The sequence below is a fragment of the Peromyscus eremicus genome, chromosome 1 (assembly GCF_949786415.1).
Source record: "Peromyscus eremicus chromosome 1, PerEre_H2_v1, whole genome shotgun sequence".
Classification (NCBI taxonomy): domain Eukaryota; kingdom Metazoa; phylum Chordata; class Mammalia; order Rodentia; family Cricetidae; genus Peromyscus; species Peromyscus eremicus.
The window spans coordinates 53,017,991-53,037,330 of NC_081416.1; the positions used below are offsets into that span (position 1 = coordinate 53,017,991).

The window sequence follows — 19,340 nt, forward strand, 5'->3', positions numbered from 1 at the left end:
TCCACGCAGAGCACAATGCCAGGCAGCAGCGCCATGGCAACCGCATCCCGGTCTTGAAGGTTCTCAAGGGATTTGCTGTGTCCTGGAAAAAGGCCACACTCTCTGGACTCAAACGGAAATGATATCCACCAGGAAGAGGTTCACACACGCCTACACGCCACTCCAGTCCTCTTATCATCCAGAATCTTTGTTTAGGAGGATCCAAAGTGGTTTTTTTGTTTTTGTTTTGTGGTTTTTGTTTTTTGTTGTTGTTGTTTTTCGCGAGAGCGTATAAACTAGCAAAAAGAAACAAGGCGCAAAGGAAATTAGAAGAGATGCTGTCTCCACGATTCTGGACCTAGGTTCCTACTCACACCCCTACCGCTTTTTTTTCGTCAGGATGCCTTCCCGGTAGCTAGTCAAGGGAAAGCCAAAAAGCAAGATGTCGAGGCGCCCGGCAGCGCCCACTCCGCCAGCGGCAGGTGGGGCTGCCCTGCTGGGTCCCCAAAGCTGCGGGCGCCCCTCCCAAGGGCGACTCCGGGCCTCTCGGCTGCGTAAAGCAGCCACCGACTCGGCGCTGCCCGGGGTTCTGGCCCAGACGCGTGCCTGGGGCGGAGCTGGGGGAAAGCCCTCACGTGATTGGCCAGCCGGGCCAGGAGGCGGGGCCGCCGGACGGACGCTGACAATGAGCCTCCATAAAAGGGAACGGCGGGTCGGGGGGGGGCCCGGATCGAGCCCTCCCCGCTTGGGGTCGTGACGCTGTGAAGCCCGTGGCTGGCCGGGCGGGCGGCCGGGAGGCCGGGAGGCCGGGCGGCCGGGCGGGAGGCGGGTGAGTTAGACGGTCCGCGGGCCCTGCGTGGTCCGGGGCGGGAGGCGGCCGCCAGTGGCGGCGCGCCGAGGCCTGCGCGCCCGTCCTCCGCTATCGGGTCGCCCGTCTCCGCCTCGCCATGGCCCTGAGAGCAGAGGGCGCCGCGGCGCTGGACTGCTTCGAGGTGACGCTGAAGTGTGAGGAAGGGGAGGACGACGAGGAGGCCGTGGTGGTTGCCGTGATCCCGCGGCCTGAGCCGATGCTCCGAGGTAAGGGGGGGGGGACCTCACTTCCGCATGGCGGCCAGGGGCTCGGACCCCGGTTCCCGGTCCCTGGTCCCCAGCCCCTGGTCCCCGGGCGCGGTCCAAGGCCAGCGTTGTAGCCCCGGTGGGCCCTTCCCGGTCGGGTCCACGGCGGGCGCGCGCCTTCGCTCCTCCCCCACTCGGGTTTGGAATCCCAGGCCTCTCGGAGCCCCCTCCCTCCTCCTCCCCTCCCCCGCTCAGGGTCTGGAGACTTCCATCCACACCGAACGAGCGCTTCGGGTCTTCCGGTTCCCTGTGCCCCCTCGGGCCCAGCGTAAAGGCTAGATTCCCAGGACCGTGGTTTGTGCTACGCCGCCATCTCCCCGTTTCGGCCTGACTGTCCTAGGCCGAGGGGCGACCAGGCCTCTAGGCCCCAGGCTGGTCGCCGTAGCGATAACGGGGGCAAAGGCTAGCGCGGCTGGTAACCTCCCGAGAGGAGAATTTTAAGAGCCCTGCCGTGTAGAAACAGCCCTATCCTCATCCCCAGACCTTCTCTCGCAGGAGCCACAGGTGTCAGCTCTAGAACCCGGCCGTTGAATGGAACTACAAGCAGCACCCAGTTTGAGAAAAGCGGGACTTGCTGGGGGGGGGGGGGGGACCTAAGCCATCTGTATGGAGATTATTCACCAAAGGAGGTACTTGAGAGACAATCTGGAAATAACTGGCTCTCCCCTCCCCTTCCCCCTTTCTCTTCCTCTGCTTCTTTGGTCCAAAGGAGAAAACAAAGAGCTACCTTTGTGGAAGACTATTAGTCATGAAAATGCAAATATTTCCTTATGGTGGAATACGTGTTTCCCTTTAGCAAGACAGTACCCAAAAGAGATCAAGAACTAAGTCGTTCGTTGTGCTTCTTGAACTTAAGGAATTCTGCACTCCTCCCTTTTGGAGATGGGAGGGTTAGAAAATTCGAGAAATAAAGGCTACATTCCTCCCAGTGTTTGCATCACACAGGTTATTTTCTGCTTGTGCTGGTTTATGGAGTGCTTGCTCTGCTATTGTCAAAGGCTCACACTTAATCCACTCAAACTCCCTGCCAAAGTGGCCTCATCACTGTTAGAAGGAAATAGACATCTACAGAGGTTCATTCATTCAACTGTATTTATTTATTGGGCAAGTAATATGCCAAGCATTGTTTCAGGTGCGCGGTGGGAAGGGGGTTGGGGGTGGGGGGGTGGAGATATGGTAACGGTGCTGAACAGGGTAAATGAAGCCCTGCTCTTGAACATCAATCCCAACAGGTAAATTGAACTATAGTGTGTTAGGTGGCAATGAGTTCGATTTAACTTGGTTATGTGTCACAGTATGCATCATGAAGATGTCTGGACAACTTTTGAGAGTCAATTCTTCTACCATGTGGGATTGAATTTGGCTCTCTGGTTTGGCAGCAAGAACTTTATCAACCCAGCCATCTCCCTGGCCCAGCAATCAGTTTTTTAGGGAACATGAAAGTGGAATAGAGAAGTGGGGGTGTGTAGTAAGAATTTTGTTTCTAAACCAGGCAGTGGTGACACATGCCTTTAATCCCAGCACTACACAGAGAAATCCTGTCTTGAAAAACAAAAATCATAACAAAAAAGAACAGAAGGAAGAGGTCTTAGAAGAGAAAGTGCAAATATTCTAGAGGCCTCTTAGCCTAGGCACAAGGTTCTAGAAAGATCTGGAGTATGAGAAAGTGGATGAGTTCAAAGTTTTGTTGTTTGGGCTCAGTGTGGTGGTGCACACCTTTAATTCTATCACTCAGGAGGCAGAGGCAAGCAGACTGCTGAGTTTCAGGTCATTCTAGTCTACCTAGTGAGTTGTAGGCCAACCAGAGCTATCGTGAGACTTTGTTTCTTTGTTTTTGCTTTGTTTTTTGAGAGTGTTTAAAAAAAAAAAAAAAACAGAACAACTTGTCTGTGGGCTTTGTTGGCATATACCTTTAATCCCAGCGCTTGGGAGGCAGAGGACAGGCTGGTAGAGCTCTGAATTCAAGGCTAGCCTGGTCTATAGTGTGAGGAGTTCCAGGATAGCCAGGGTTACACAGGAAAGCTGTCTCAGGGGTGGGGGGGATAAACTTAATTGGGAGCTTAGAGTCCATGACCATCACAACCAAGAGCAGGGCTGCAGGCGGGCAAGCGTAGTGCAGGGGCAGTAGCTGAGAGCTTGCATCTGATCCACAAGCACAAGGCAGAGAGACTACAGGAGCTGACTGGGAGAGGCAGAGAGAAAGAGCATGTGTACCAACTGGGAATGGCGTGGGGCATTTGAAACCTCTAAGTCCCACCCCCAGTGACCCACAATCTCTAGCAACACCACACCTCCTAGTCTTTCCCAAACAGTTCCACTAACTGTGGACCAAGCATTCATATCCATGAGTCTTTTGGACCATTCTCATTCAAACCACCACAGTTTTGTTCTTTGAAAGTGGAAGGATTATCTACCAGTTTACTGAGACAGACAGAGCTGAGGTGTAGACTTGTTGGAAGATTGGGATAGGTCTTTGAATATGGTTAAATTCACAGTGTCTCTTACAGGCTCTAGCAGAGTGATTAGCTAAGCATTTGGATATCTACACCTAGAATTTTTGTGAGTGCCTTGCCAGGGGTATACATAAGTGTTGCCAGGCCTGATGATCAGGCTTGTAATCTGAGCTACTCAGAAGGCTGATGCAGGAGGATCACAAATTCTTGGCCATCCTGGACAGTAGATCTTATCTCAAAAAGTAAAAAAAAAAATTACCTAGAGATAGAGCTCATTGGTAGCACACTTGCTAAATAACAAGTATGCAACCCTACAGTCAATCCCTAATACCACTGAAATAAATAAAATACAGGAGTTGTCAGCAGGGAACAGGTGAAAATTACCTGAAGGAGGAGGCCGGTCCCTTGTCATTGATACCTAGTACTGTTGTTCTTGAGGTTTAGACACGAAACAGAAATCTATCAAGAGCTGATGTTGTGCTGTGCTCTGGAGGAAACAAAGCAGAGGAGAGTGGCATGGTCAGCTGGTAGGTTGCAGCTCCTGCAGGAAGTTGAAAATAGTTTTCAGAGTGACAGGAAGAGGAACAGTCAAGTTAAGAGAACCAAGGAGGATAGGTTCCCTGAATGCCTGTAAAAGTCAAGATGGGAAAGGTGACTGACTGACTGGAAGAATTACTGTCTGGGTTGGTGACCTCACAAGACCTGGTTTAGGCCAGTTGAAACTTGGGGACCTGTCACATGGCAGAAAGGTTCTGGTACCAAGGAGGATAGGTTCCCTGAATGCCTGTAAAAGTCAAGATGGGAAAGGTGACTGACTGACTGGAAGAATTACTGTCTGGGTTGGTGACCTCACAAGACCTGGTTTAGGCCAGTTGAAACTTGGGGACCTGTCACATGGCAGAAAGGTTCTGGTACGTAAACTGTTCTAGATGCTATCTCTTCCTAAAGCCCCAGGTATGAAGGAGTCTCAGTTGGTAGAGAGAGGGTTATAGTACCCAGGGATCATAGGCACTTTTCAGAAGAGTGCCAGGCTGATGCTGAACTGAGAGTTTCTGCTCTGTGGGAGCTATTAGCTCTTATATACAGAGAGCCGATAACACAAGCCAAAGGGGCATGACCTTCATTGCAAATACTTCAGGAGCACCCTGGAAAAAAGGAAGGCTGGTTGTGAGAGACAGGGAAAGAGGTTGACCTTTGGGAGAGGCCTCAACCTGTAGAGGACACAACAGGCAGGGCATCCATTCCCTGCATACCAGTTCTTTTGGTAACAGTAAGATAATCAAATTTAGCATCCTCACCCTCAAAAGAATATATATTGTGATTAATCCTTTTGCCATCTGGAAAGAGGGAACCACAGTTGAGGAGTTGCCTCCATCAGATTAGCCTATAGGCCTATCTGTGGAGCGTTCACTTGATTGCTGATTGATATAGGTAAGCCTGGGCTGTGTAAGAAAGGTAGCTGAAGGAGCCTGGGAGGAAGCCAGTAAGTCCCTTTTCTTTGGTTTCTCCTTCAAGCTCCTGCCTTGGCATCCCTGGATGATGGACTGTAACCTTTAAGTAAACCCTTTCCTCCCTTTCCTAGTTAGGGTTATTACTGCTGTGATGACCATGACCAAAAGCAACTTGGGGAGGGGAGGGTTTATTTCACTCATGTTCTGTTTAACAGTTGATTATCAAAAGTGGTGAGGGCAGGAACCTGGAGGAGGGTGCTGTTTACTGGCTTGCTCTTTCGTGGCTTATTCAGCATGGTTTTTTATAGAACCCAGGACCACCAACCCAGAGATAGCTCCACCCACAAGCACTGGACCCTTCCACATCAATCACTAATTAAGAAAATGCTCTACAGGCTTGCCTACAGCTTGTGGGAAGCATTTTCTCAATTGAGGCTTCCTCTAATAACTCCAGCTTGTGTCAAGTTGGCATAAAACTAGCCAGCATATTCCTCTAATTGCTTTTGGTTGTGGTGTTTATCGCAGCAACAGAAACCAAACTTGGACAGAAATTGGTACCAGGAAAGTGGGATGTTGCTGTGGTGAACCTGACCATTTGGAACTTGTCTAGGAAGTGCTCAGAGTTTAATGAGCTGTAGCAGGATCTTAAAGGATAAGAATTTGAGAGAAGCTAGGCATGGTGGTGCAGGACATTTGGGAAGAAGAGGCAGGCCAATCTCTTGAGTTCTAGTGGAGGTGGAAGTTTCTCTCCTGCCATCAACTCCCAAATAAACATACTGAGGCTTAATATTAATTATAAATGCTCGGCCAATATTTCAGGCTTGTTACTAGCTAACTTATATTTTCAATTAACCCATATTTTTTATCTATGCTTTGCCATGTGGCTTGGTACATTTTTTTCATTATGGCATGTCAATCTTCTCTCTGTGTCTGTCTGCTCATGACTCCTATGACTCCACCCTTCATCCCAGCATCCTTAGTTTGGTTGTCCTGCCTATACTCCCTGCCTGGCTACTGACCAGTCAGTTCTTTTATTAACCAATGAGAGTGATATATATTTACAGTGTACAGAAGAATTGTTCCACAGCATTTCTCCCTTTTTGTCTAATTAAAAAAGGTTTTGACCTTAACATAGTAAAACTATAACAAAACAGTTATTAAGAATTACAGTTACAATATTGAGTCCATTTGTATTTGCTAAATTTAGAGAAAATACTCTTTATATAACTTGTCTTTGTGACTCAAGTTTTATGCCTAATTTACCTTTTATCGTAACTAAGGGAAACTTTTAACTATGATTATCTAATCTTCCACTCTGTCAAAGACCCCAGAAGGAGCAAATGTTACCTAATGACAGGGACATCAGGCTGCCTGCACAGTTGCCCTAGGTGGTTCTGTAATGTTGGGGTGTCCAACTTTGGCCTACAGGCCTGGTATATCTAACATTTTTGAGAAGCAGGGAATTTTGAGGGACTCTACTACCTTGTCTTGGCAAAGTTTGGCAGTTGCTTTCTTTTTCATCCTGCTGGTCTAGTTTGGACAATAATTGTCAGCAGTTGAGCAAGGGCAGTTTCTTGGCCCAAATGACCAGCTTTTACCATAAAGAAAGCAAACTCCATACGGAGTTTCTTCAATGCCCATCATCTTCTCTGAAGTAGATTGGTGCTGCCGGGAGCAGACTTGTCTCACTGTCATGAAAAGCCTTAGGTTGGGGCTGGAGAGATGGCTCAGAGGTTAAGAGCACTGGCAGCTCTTCCCGAGGTCCTGAGTTCAATTCCCAGCAACCACATGGTGGCTCACAACCATCTGTAATTTGATCTGGTGCCTTCTTCTGGTGTGTAGGCAGAATACTGTATACATAATAAATAAATATAAAAAAAAAAGAAAAGCCTTAGGTTATTAAACATATTAATATGTAGGTCTTTGAAGTGTTTGAAGACCATGTGTCTATCTGAATATGTGTGTGTGTGTGTGTGTGTGTGTGTGTGACCTTGAAAACATTCCTAACATGACTATAAATTTGACTATTATAGATGACTATTAACCTGTATTTTTAATTATACCTTACTTTTTTTTTTTTTTTTTTTTTTTTTTTTTTTTTTTTTTTTTTTTTTTTTTGAGACAGGGATTCTCTATAGCTTTGGAGCCTGGCCTGGAACTCAAAATCTATAGACCAGGCTGGCCTCGAACTCACAGAGATCTGCCTGTGTCTGCCTCCTGAGTGCTGAGATTAAAGGCATGTGCCACTACTGCCGCCTGGTATATGCATTACATTTTTAAATGAGTTGCATAAATACAATACCCCAAATAAGAGTAGAAACAAACATATAGTATAGCTAAAATAAATTTAAATTTGTGTCAATAAACCAAAATCCATATCAGTTTAAAATATTTTAGATTAATAGCTGTGTTTTGGATTAAAGTAGAGTCAATAATCTACCCTTTTTTCCTGTCCTTCCTATATCAGATCCTTCTTTTTTCTTCCTAGAAAGAGATCTTTGAATTTAACTCCTTTGTTTAGCCTTTGTTTTTTAACTATGACCAATAACAATTTGTAACCAACCCTCCCTTAAATGATAACAAACATCCATAACCAATATTTTGAGAATGTAAGTATTCTGTAGACTACTTTCTGTTGTTTGTGGGTTTTAGGGGGAACCTTGATAAAACCAGTATAATTATTGGGTTTTAGCTGGAGTAGTTTGAGAGGCTGGACCATCTCAGCCCGCAGCTTTGAATCTGTTTTGAATGTAGAATTTTGAGGAGATTGTAAAAGATGCATTTTCAGATGCTGGATCACCTGGGCCATCTGTTTTCATTGGTGTCTGGTCTCCTTGTTCTGAAAATACATAAACTTTTAAAGGTAGCATACATTTTTTTATTAATACGGGTACAGAATGTATGTTGTACACAAGTTAGCCAAAGATGATTTTTTGTTTTATATTTAAGCAGGTAAAATGTATGTTACATGTTTTGTAGTTGTTTTTTTTTTAATATTTATTTATGATTTATACTGAGTTCTGCATATAGGCCAAAAGAGGGCACCTGATCTCATTATAGATGGTTGTAAGCCACCATGTGGTTGATGGGAATTGAGCTCAGGACCTCTGGAATAATGTTCAGTGCTCTTAACCTCTGAGCCATCTCTCCAGCCCTGTTTTGTAGTTTTTGTAGATTTATTTCTTTACGTCTATAGTCAGAACTTTCAGAGAGTCTTCTCCCCCAAACAACACCTTTTGACTTGGCTTTTGAACTCAAGATATTTTTTTAAATATATAGGTTGGTTCAATCTAGCAGTTTTTATATATTCAGTGTCTATTAGCAGCCAAAAAAAATTAAAGACAACACAGTAACATACAGGATCCAGACTCTCTGTGTATTTCTCATCTTTATGTGGCTTTTTTCTTTTTCTTTCTTTTTTTAAAGATTTATTTATTTATTATGTATACAGTGTTCTGCCTGCATATATGGCTGCAGGCCAGAAGAGGGCACCAGATCTCATTACAGATGGTTGTGAGCCACCATGTGGTTGCTGGATATTGAACTCAGGACCTTTGGAAGAGCAGTCAATACTCTTAACCGCTGAGCCATCTCTCCAGCTTTTAAGACTGTGTTTCTTTTTTATGATTATCTATACTTTCTCTCTTTTCTCTCTAAAGCCTATGTATATTTTTAAATACACTATAACCCATTTTAGAGGTTTTTTCCATCCATATCTGTAATCTTTTTCTGACCACATGAGCCTTTAAACTGCTAAGCAGCGTAGCTAGGACCTCTGCCTCTGTTTTGGCAGCTGGCTCCACCCCGCTTGGTTCCCTGATAGCTAAACTTCATGGTGGAGGTACTGGCACAAGAGCCACATTTACTGCCCCCAACTCTGGGGAGTTTTTGGGTCCACGCTGTCACCAAGAAGTGCATCACCCACTTGCTCATAAACCCCATCTAAGTGTTTGGTAGCAGTGCCTCTTTCACACCTGTGTTTGCTGCTAACACCGAGCCAAGAAGCTGTCTCTTAAAGGAGCCTTGCCTCTGCTTGCCACTAGAAAACAGATCTTACCAAGAAAAAGTAGTTACCAAGAAGCTGCACTTTACCCAGTTTTTTGTGTGTTTGGAACCTTTTTTTTTTAAGCTTTCTTGGGTCTTATGTGGAAATTCCAGCCCCATGTTGGAATACCATTTGTAGGCGGAAGTTTCTATCCCGCCAGCAGCTCCCAAATAAACATACTGAGGCTTAATATTAATTATAAATTCTCGGCCAATAGCTCAGGCTTGTTACCAGATAACTCTTACATTTTAAGTTAACCCATATTTCTTATCTATGCTTTGCCACATGGCTTGGTACCTTTTTTCATTATGGCATGTCCTTCTCTCTGTGTCTGCTCAGACTCCTCCTGGCTTTGCCCTTCTTCATCCCAGCATCCTTAGTTTGGTTTTTCTGCCATACTTCCTGCCTGGTTACTGGCCAGCCAGTTCTTTGTTAACCAATGAGAGTAATACATATTCACAGTGTACAAAGGATTATTCCAGGGCTACTCAAGGAAACCCTGTCTTGGTGCAGGAAATTGAGAGAAATGCAGCTGATCAAGGTTTGGGTGGCTTTTGAAGTTTCAGGGAAAGTAAAGACTTTTTGGTTTTTCTGAGACAGGGTTTCTCTATAGTTTTGGCTGTCCTATAACTCACTCCATAGATCAGGCTGGCTTTGAATTCAGAGATCCACCACCTGCCTCTACCTCCTGAGTGCTGGGATTTAAATGTGTGCCACCATTGCCTAGCAGGAAGTAGACTCTTATCAGGGTAGTTTGTGTGATATATTTCAATTTTAAGAATCTGCAGGTGAAACCTAGGTTTTACTGGAACAATGGACGTTGGTTACCTGGTGCTGAAAAAAATCAGCAGTAATTAATAAAAGCATGGCATTATTGTGATAAAATTTTCAGAGAAGTATTTCTTCAGGGTCAGCACACAAAATCTGGTGGTCCAGAGAGGGCAAATGCTGCATCTCAAGCTGGAAACTGAACATGGCAATGTGTAAAACTCATCTCCCATATGGTACTGATTTTGAAGACATGAAGGGGTGAATTTAACTGGTTTTTATTCTTAACTTGACACAGTTTTTAGAGTCACCTTGGAAAAGGGAACCTCAGCTGAAGAATTGCTTCCTTCAGACTGGCTTGTGGGCAATGTGTCTTGGAAATTGTCTTGATTGATGTGGGAGGGTGTAGTTAGAGTTTTTCTGTCTGGCCCACAGTCAGGACAAATCTCTCTCACCCGCCAGTCCCACGGCTGCTCAGACCCAACCAAGTAAACACACAGAGACTTATATTGCTTACAAACTGATTGGCCATGGCAGGCTTCTTGCTAACTGTTTTTATATCTTAAATTAACCCATTTCTATTAATCTATAAGTTGCCACGTGGCTCGTGGCTTACCAGTATCTTAACATCTTCTCATGGCGGCAGATGGCAGCCTCTCCTCAGCCCCAGCCTTCCTGTTCCCAGAATTCTCCTCTCTGCTAGTCCCGCCTATACTTCCTGCCTGGCTACTGGCCAATCAGTGTTTGATTTATCAATCAATCATCCACAGCAGGAGGGAGGGCCCAGCCCACCGTGTGTGGCACCATCCCTAGGCTGGTAGCCCTGGGCTATATAAGAAAACAAGCTGAACAAGCTAGAGAGGGGGCTGGCTTGCTTGTCTGCTTGCTTGCTTGCTTTTTTGGATTTTCAAGACAGTGTTTTTCTGTGTAGCCCTGGCATCCTGCCTGCCTCTGCCTCCCAGGTGCTGGGATTAACAGCATGTACCACCACTACCTGGCTGAGGGAGGAAGTTTTCAAAGCAACATTCCTCTTTCAGACTCCTACCTTGAATCCTTCCCACTTTGGCTTTGTTCACAATAGACTGTAACCTGTAACCCCTTTCCTCTGCAAGTTGCTTTGGTCTTGGTGTTTATCGTAACAGAAAACAAAAAGCAAACTAGGACAACTAAAAAGCCACATCTGGTAGTGAAGCCCCATACTACCTATTCAGGAGGCTGAGATAGGAGAACTGCATGTTCAAGGCCAGCCTGGGAAATTCAGCATGACCCTGAGTTCTATTGCTAGAGTCCATGTAAAGGTGGAAGAATAGAACTTTATTCCACAGGGTTGTCCTCTGCCCTCCACATGCACTCCTTGGTACATGTATCCCCGATTATACATACACTAATTAATAATTTAAAGGGAGACGGCTAGAGCTATATCTCAGTGGGTAGAATGCTTGCCTAGCATACGTGAAGCCCTAGGTTTGGTCCCTGATACCTCAAATACCAGGTGTGATGGCACATGATGCACTCAGGAGCTAGAAGCAAGAAGATCAGGAGTTAAAATTATCTTCAGCTACATAGTAAAGTTGAGGTCAGCTTGGACTATTTGAGAATGAACTGTGCATTGTGCCTACAAATCAGATATGGGTACAGTTGACTACTGGGTGAGGAAATCTAGAAGCCTCACTGGAATGATATCTGCCAGATAATCAGGGAGGTCAAGACATAGGGTACCCAGAAGCCCCATGTAGAGTGGGACTAATGACTAGATTTAAAGGTGAAGATGCAATACCGGGCGGGCATCCTGGCTGTGTGTCTTATTACTGGTCTGTTAGAATCTAGTGGGGAGGTGGAACATTGCACAGGAATCCCCTCACCCACCCCACACAGATGTGTTCTGAGCATCAACAACCCTGGCATCTTCACAGCACTTTCCCCTTTCTACAGTAACCCAACAGGAAAAGACGCCACCACCTAGGCCCAACCTGCTGGAAGCAGGTGTCGAAAGCTGTGAGGAACCCAAGCAGCAAGTGTCATGGGAACAGGAGTTCCTGGTGGGGAACAGCCCAGGAGGCAGTGGACGGGCGCTGTGCATGGTGTGTGGGGCTGAGATCCGGTCCCCATCAGCAGATACTGCTCGCACACACATCCTGGAGCAGCATCCCCATACGCTGGACCTGAGCCCCTCTGAGAAGAGCAACATTCTGGAAGCCTGGAGTGAAGGGGTAGCCCTTCTGCAAGACATTCAAGCTGACCAGCCATCTCTGCCCGGCCTAGGTAGTGAGGGTGAGGGCTGAGGGAAAAGTGGGGCCTGTAGGGGCCCTGGAGCTCAGTGGGCTTTTGCCCCCTCAGAGTCAGGCCAGGATGGCCAGCCAGACCCCAACTGCAACCCGGACCCTGCCAGGATGCCAGCAGAGATCGTGGTCCTCTTGGATTCCGAGGACAACCCATCCCTCCCTAAGAGGCTCCGGCCCAGAGGACTCCGCCCCCTTGAGCTGCCTGGTCAGTCAGCAGAGGAGCTGAGGCTCGGGGGGGACCATTGCTATGGGCGGGGTGGGCAGGTGTTCTCAGGACTCGGAGGTTAAAGAGCTCAGGCACAGTGGCCTTTGAGTGCTAAGGTCTTTTCCTTTTGCAGTGGCCCCTGTCACAGAGCCAGGAAATAAAAAGCCCCGTGGTCAGAGATGGAAGGAGTCCCCTGAGGAGGAGCCTGCCAGAAAGAAGAGAAGCAGGCATATGACCAAAAACCTGGACCCTGACCCAGGTGAGAGGATCTAGGGGCGCTGGGCCTGGCTGTAGCATAAAGTCCATGAGGAAGTGGACAGGCAGAGGGCACCTGTATGCAGCTCAGCTGAAGCTTAAGGCTTTAGCCTTTGGGTTCTGGCCTCTTCTACTCACAGTTCTTCATGGCCTTCTTCCAGACCCCCCATCTCCTGAGTCACCCACAGAGACATTTGCAGCACCAGCCGAAGTCCGACACTTCACTGACGGCAGCTTCCCTCCTGGCTTTGTCCTCCAGCTCTTCTCCCACACGCAGCTCAGGACCACAGACAGTAAGGACTCTCCTAAAGACAGCAAAGCAGCAGCAGAGAGCCTGCCTCAGCCAGAAAACCCCTCTTCAGGTGAGCCCTCCTGGGGGGGCTGTCAGGAAGCTGAGTCCCTGATCACAGCCAGAGCCCAGATTGGAGACGGCCAGTGACAGGGATTGGAATGCTGAGGAAGCTGGCCCCTGGGCTAAGCGGCTCTAGAGGTGGTCATTAGGTTGTGCTAGGCCTCTCAAAGCTTGGTGCTCGACTTCATCCATGAGGCTGCTTCCAGCTGGACCCCTGGAAGAACTCACTTCACACTGGTGATACAGGGGCCCAAGTGAGGTACTCAGCCATTTAAACAGGTGTGGGGGACCATAGACAGGTGTAGAAAATCAGATGCTCCATAGTCCAACAGTCTTAGTGAGCTTCTGCTGACAGCTTGTTTGTAACCTGTCCCACTGACTGAGAAACTTTGATATGTAATTCATTTGGTCCTTATAAAAATACCTTATAAGCCAAGCATAAGCCAAGCATGATCCAACACTTGGAAGTCTGAGACAGGAGTGAATGAAAAAAATAATAAAATAAAAGGAAGGACATGACTGCTTCTAGGTATGGTGGCGGATGAAGTTTATTGTAGATAATAGGGAGCATCCAGAGTGGATTTGCCCCTCAGCCATGTGAAGAAAAGGGGAGAGGAGAAGAGAGGAGAGGAGAGAGGGGAAACCTCAGGTGTGGCAGCCAAAGAGTAGAAGGTAAAAGGGGTAGAGGGTGGGGTATGCCACCCATACCCTGTAACAGGTGGGGACTGGGGGATACTGGGAGAACCTGGTGGCCAGGTTCACTTTGAGTTTGAGACTTAACAAGGAGGATTGCTACAGGTTGGAGGTCAGCCTAGGTTACAGAGTGAAAACCTATCTTTAAAAGCCAAAACCCAAAAACGTATGATGCCTGGCTTTTTGGTTTTGTTGGTTTGTTTGTTTTGTTTTGTTTTGTTTTGTTTTGTTTTGTTTTGAAACAGGGTCTTCTATAGCCCAGGCTGGCCTCAAACTACTTAGCCAAGGTTGGCATTGAACTCCTGATCCCCTCCCTCCTCTTAGCTTGCTTTCTTCCTCTTTTTATTTATTTATTTTTTGGTTAAGTTTTTTAAAAATGTTTATTTTACTTACTTATGGGAGGGCACATGCCATGGTATACAAGGGAGGTCAGAGGACAGCCTGCAGGAATCAGTCTTCTCCTTCCACTGTGGGTCCTGAGATTGAACTCAGGTCAGCAGGTTCAGTGGCTCCCAGCTTGCTTTCTGTGGCTTTAGGGTCCTGGTCTCTATCACATCAGACTTCGCTTTCCTGACCTTTTATTTCTGCCCTTTGATCCTCTGCCTCCTTGTCACCTGGAGGAATTGGTGCTTAACTCGGGTGACTTGAGTCTCCAGCTCCTGGACTCTTAACTAAGTTCTGAGCGTTTCCTATGTCTTGCTCATAAAAGTGGAGCATGGGAAGGAAGCCGTATGATTTTGTTTTATTGAGAGGGTAACTGAGCCAAGTACTGTAATGGTGCATACCTATAGTCCCAGCCACTGCCTTTGAGCTCAGGTGCCTGATGCCAGCCTGGACAAAGTAGCTAGACCACACCTCAAAAGAAAAGCCAGGAGCTGGAAAGACGGCTCACTTGCTGTATGAACTGGACAACCTGAATTCAATGTTCAGATCCCACTACAGGAGAACCAGAAAATAAGGAAGATTGGGTTGCCACTGTGGAACACTTGTTTAGCTTGTGTATAAAATCCCAATGTGTATGTTTTTTTGTCTGCAGGTAAGTCTGTACATCAGCTGCATGCCTGGGGCTTCCTGAGGCCAGAGGAAGGTTTTAAGTCCCCCGCAGAGTTACAGATGGTTGTGAGCTACTGTGTAGATGCTGAGAGTTGAACTTGAGACCTTTGCAAGAGCAGCCAGTGCTGTGAACTGCTGAGTCATTTCTCCAGCACTAGTTTTTTGTTTTCTTCAGAGAGTCATTCTGTGGCCCTGGCTGGCCTTGATCTCTCAATTCTCCTGCCTCAGCCTCCTGAGGCTAAGGTTATACACTGCAAAAGTAAAGGGTTAGGGGATGGAAGCTAGGTCTTGGGCACATACGGTTTCTTGGCTAGGGTCTCTCACCCAGCAGGCTGTAGCTTGTTGTGCTTCCCCCAGGCGCACTCAGACATCCAGCTGCAGGCTTGGTACTCAGCCCTGTTGTGTGACAAAACTGTTCTTGGGGAGTTGTAAGTCACATACATCTGTTCACCTGGTTAGGGAACCAACTACAGACCAAAATACAGAGACCACCGAAGTCCAGTGAGTTTATTGGGTTACTTACAGGAATATGGATGAGGGGTAACTTACAGGAGCAGAAATAACTCAGACAGCTGCATCACCAAAGCCCACCCCAGCACGGGTGACATGTTACAAAGCTGGGAACCTGGAGCACACTGTACTGCCTCCAGGCAGTTCAACAGGTTGGAGAATGTCCTCTTCAGGTGCTTGAGTTGGGCTAAACCTCTTTCAGGTAGCTTGGTTGATTTCTGCTTCTTCCAGGCAAGTAGTCTGATCTCAGGCAGCTTATTCTCCTCTGAAAGTCTTCTTTGAAGCTCTGCCTCTCTGCCAGTCTAAATTATGCAGCTCAGCTTTGTTTCTCCGGAAAAGGACTCTCAGCTTTTATTGTTTACTCTTGCAGGGTGGAGCTTAGTGAATCTCATCAGTTTCTGGGACTTCCTGAAACTATTTTGAGTTGTTTACCTTGCTGATTAAGGAGCTTCCCTGCAGGATAGAAGGTTTCTATCTGAGAGAACATTGCTACACAAGCCCCTTCCACTCTTTCTGTTTTAGCATCTAGGCCCGTCTACTTCTCCCCTCTCAAGAGAAGCCCCTCGCAGAGATTAGCTTTTCTCCCATTTCAAGAGCAGTAGGTTTTCTCTCTCTGGTAATCATCTCTTCCAGGTCTTCTTTCAGCCTACACAAAGTTTCTATTTCTCCTTTCCTGACCCCTTCATCCCTCTAGCTATGTCCCATTTATTCCCAAGGTGGAGTCTTTACTCTAAACTGCCTCTTGCCTGTCTCGAGTCTGCTGAGCTCAGACTTTATTCATAACAAACTGAAGTCTGTTCTTTGCCAACATCTGTTGACTGCCATAAAGGTAAAGCCGGTAGTCAGGCCTCTATTTCCATCCTCTGAGTTATCCTGAAACAGTCTATGTAGCCTTGTAGACCCTCATCCTCTTCTTCCCAAGTGCCAGGATTACGGATGTATATCACACCTGGCATTTTTCATGTCCCTTGCTTGCTTGTTCATTCTTGGTTCCTACAGTTGGTAGCACATCGTATCTGTCACCCCCATTCTAGAATGTAAGCTTTTTAGCCCTGTGATGGTCCCAGTGGTCATAACACTTCCAGGTTCAGCACTGTTTATATATATCTAGGAGATGACATCTGTGGGGTTGCAGCTTGGCCCTCTCTTCCAAACTCTACTGGTAGCCAGGCACTACCTCTGTTGGGTTGATTAAAGTTGTCAGCAGAGGATGGTGACAACTGACTGTAATTTCAGCACTAGTGAGACTCAGGCAAGAGGATAGTGAGTTTGAGACCATTCTGTACTATATAGGGAGATGCCGTCTAAACAAACAAACAGAAACCAAATAACCCTAGCACTCGAGACAGAAGCAGGCAGATTGCTTTGACCAGTTTGTGACCTGTCTGGTCTGCATAGGGCGGGAGAAGATGCTTCCTTCTCTCTAGTAAACTGCAGCCCTCGGCTTGCTGTAGCCAAACCACCAGTTACCCTTTTCTGTTTCCCAGCACCACAGCAGTCCATCTGCAAACCTCAGTTTACTCTTCTGTCAGCTGCCACTACTCTGACCTAATGTTGCCTTACCTTTTTTCCTGGGGAGACATGAAGAAATGTTTGCTTACTCCAGACACTCGGCTCACCTTAGTGTTCTGCCACTGAGCTGATGCCCAGCTCTGTTTACTTTTTATCGTGAGACAGAGTCTCATTCAGGTGCCCAGGCAGGCCTTGAACTTTGGGATTATGAACATATTATGTATGGTCCACACCAGGTTTGATGAGTCTATGTAGATTGAACCTAGAGCTTAGAGTTGTCCAGGCAAGTACTCTACCACTGAGCTTGCTGTATTCTCAGCTCTTTTTTGGTTTTTTAGACCGTCTATACATAAACCTGACTGTCATGGAACTCATTCTGTAGACCAGGCTGGCCTCAAACTCAGAGATCCACCTGTCTCTGCATCCTGAGTGCTGGGATTAAAGGTATGGGCCACCATGCCTAACTTGTATTCTCATGATTAATTTTTAAACTCCAGCAAAAACATACCTGTCTTAAATTGAATGGGAAAAAATTCCTGGGAAGAAAAAAACTTACTGAATATGTTTACACAATCAGCACAATTTGATTACCATTTCCTGTTTGACTTTTTTTTTTTTTTTAGTTTGGTTTTGGTTTTTCTCTGTGTAGCCCTGGCTGTCTTGCAACTCAGTCTATAGATCAGGCTGGCCTTGAACTGAAAGATCCACCTGCCTCTGCCTCTCAAATACTGGGATTAGAGGTGTGGGCCTGGCTTTGGGGGCGCGCAGTCTCCTGCAGTTGATCTTGACAATAGCCCTGACCTCCAGATTGGCCTGCCTCAAGGGCTAGGATTGCTTTGCCATGTAATACCACTTGCGTGGGCCCAAGTGGAGAACATTTTTTGTGTTTTCTACCTTGTCCTATCTGGAGGCCTGGCTTTGCTCTTCTCTGTACCTTCCTCATGCTGAGACCCCTGCCTGTGTGACACCTATCAACTCCAGGGACGTGGAACCTGGATGAGTGCTAAAGAGCAAAGCTGCTGGGACATTAACCCAGCTGTCTGTGTGATGTGCTCTGCCTTGTCACTCCCATAGCTTGTGGGGTCAAAGCCATGGGTAGACTACTTCATTTTTTTAAAATAATTTTTAACTTTTATTATTTATCTAGACATCTGTATGTGTCTTATAAGTGTTTGCAATGTGTATGTGGGGGTGGATGCCAGAAGAGGGAGTGAGATTCCCCACCCCTCCTGCTGGATTATAGGCAGAAGTGAGATGTCTGACATGGGTGCTGGGACTCGAACCCAGGTACTCTGGAAGAGCAGCAGGTGCTCTTAACCACTGAGCCATCTCTCCAGTCCCCATGGGTAGACTTCTTTAGACATTCTCCACTATATCACGTCTGTGTGCAATCTTGAAGATAGAAGTTGGGGAGCAGCATCATGGCATTATGTACCCACATGCCAAGTACACAAAGAGAAAGCTGCATTCAGTGCTTGCCCTGTGCCTAAGGGCCTCGAGGCTAGTCATTGCTGGTCAATCAAGAGTCAGCCTTATGCTTTTTCTTGGGCTATGGAAATGAAAAACCCTGGTAGTCTGTGGTTTGCAGTTTTGGGGACCATTGGAAGGCCCTGACTGTACTCTCTGCTCCCATCCCTTCCCAGCTCCCCCTCCGGGGCTTCGTGGGACACTGGATCTCCAGGTTATCCGTGTTCGGATGGAGGAGCCGCCAGCCGTCAGCCTCTTACAGGACTGGTCCAAGCATCCCCAGGGCACCAAGGGGGTGGGAACAGGTGACAGCCCAGACTGGTCCACGGTTCTGTCAGAATCCGGTGCCACTGTTAAGGGACAGCCAGAGGCAGGAAATGGGGTGTAAGTTTTCCCTTTTCCTGGGCAGGGGAGGGGTGGGAGGAAGGAGAGGTGGGAGGGAGTACCCCCCTTGGCTTAAATCTCAGATCTGCCCAGCTTGGCCACCTGATGGAGAGTTTTAAAACCAGGTGCCAGGAGACCTCGGAGGAGGGGTGACATCACTGTCACACTGGGACACTAGAAATGCCTGGCCAAGACTGAGTTAGGGAGAGGCGGCTTAGGCTGTTGGGTGATGCGGCATTGGGCCTGTGGAGAACACCTTCCCCAATCCTTCGCTGACCTACCCTCTGACCCCACACCTCTTTCCTCTCAGCTCCCCACCACTCTCCCCTGGCACAGTGCCTTATGCAGAGGTGGTCATGATGGGGTTTGAACTGAGTCCCACTACCTCGGGGGACACCTCTCCTCCCCCACTTCTGGCTCCTACAGCAGGAGGCCTCCATTACCTCTTACCGCCTCATCCCTGCCGAGGGCTCCCTTTACCACCCCTCACCTGTCGTCCTGTTGCATCTTTTATCCTGTTGTATATATTACCTTTGTTGACAATAAATTATTTTTTTTTTTATTAAAAGTTCTGTCTGGGCCATCATTGGGAAAAGGGAGCAGCTTGAGGGGCAGGAAAACTGAAAGGTAGTCCTAAGTGGGAGCCAGAGACCCCTATTCCAGGCAAGCCAGCCGTGAGCCTAGAGCAGAGCTTGCTTGGGCCTCTGGAACTGTTCTAATTTGGTGTCAGTCAACTGAGAGACACCTTACTTCTTCCTCTTACCACATTTTCTATATTTGACCTTCTGACCTACCTGGTAGGCCTCTGTCTAAGC

The 19,340-nt window shown here is 47.2% G+C and overlaps 1 protein-coding gene across 2 annotated transcripts; it reads left to right on the top strand.

Annotated features, from left to right (window-relative positions):
- The first annotated feature begins 781 nt into the window (after nt 1-781).
- Nucleotides 782-19,087, top strand: Spindoc (spindlin interactor and repressor of chromatin binding). 2 transcript variants are annotated; one of them, XM_059261710.1, is made up of 6 exons: nt 782-1,056; nt 11,745-12,074; nt 12,150-12,299; nt 12,433-12,558; nt 12,716-12,916; nt 18,318-19,087. In XM_059261710.1, exons 1-6 carry the CDS (start codon nt 927-929, stop codon nt 18,527-18,529), a joined length of 1,149 nt encoding a protein of 382 aa, XP_059117693.1. In that variant the 5' UTR covers nt 782-926; the 3' UTR covers nt 18,530-19,087. The 2 variants fall into 2 exon arrangements, with proteins under 2 accessions (XP_059117693.1, XP_059117701.1); XM_059261718.1 differs by having other exon boundaries at nt 18,356-18,519.
- The last annotated feature ends 253 nt before the right edge of the window (nt 19,088-19,340 follow it).

Bases quoted from the DNA above. Each gene is read 5' to 3' on its own strand.
- Spindoc (XM_059261710.1), top strand. From the start codon at position 927: ATGGCCCTGAGAGCAGAGGGCGCCGCGGCGCTGGACTGCTTCGAGGTG. The intron at 12,075-12,149 runs GTAGTGAGGGTG...TTGCCCCCTCAG, and splicing joins GCCATCTCTGCCCGGCCTAG to AGTCAGGCCAGGATGGCCAG. The intron at 12,559-12,715 runs GTGAGAGGATCT...GCCTTCTTCCAG, and splicing joins AAACCTGGACCCTGACCCAG to ACCCCCCATCTCCTGAGTCA.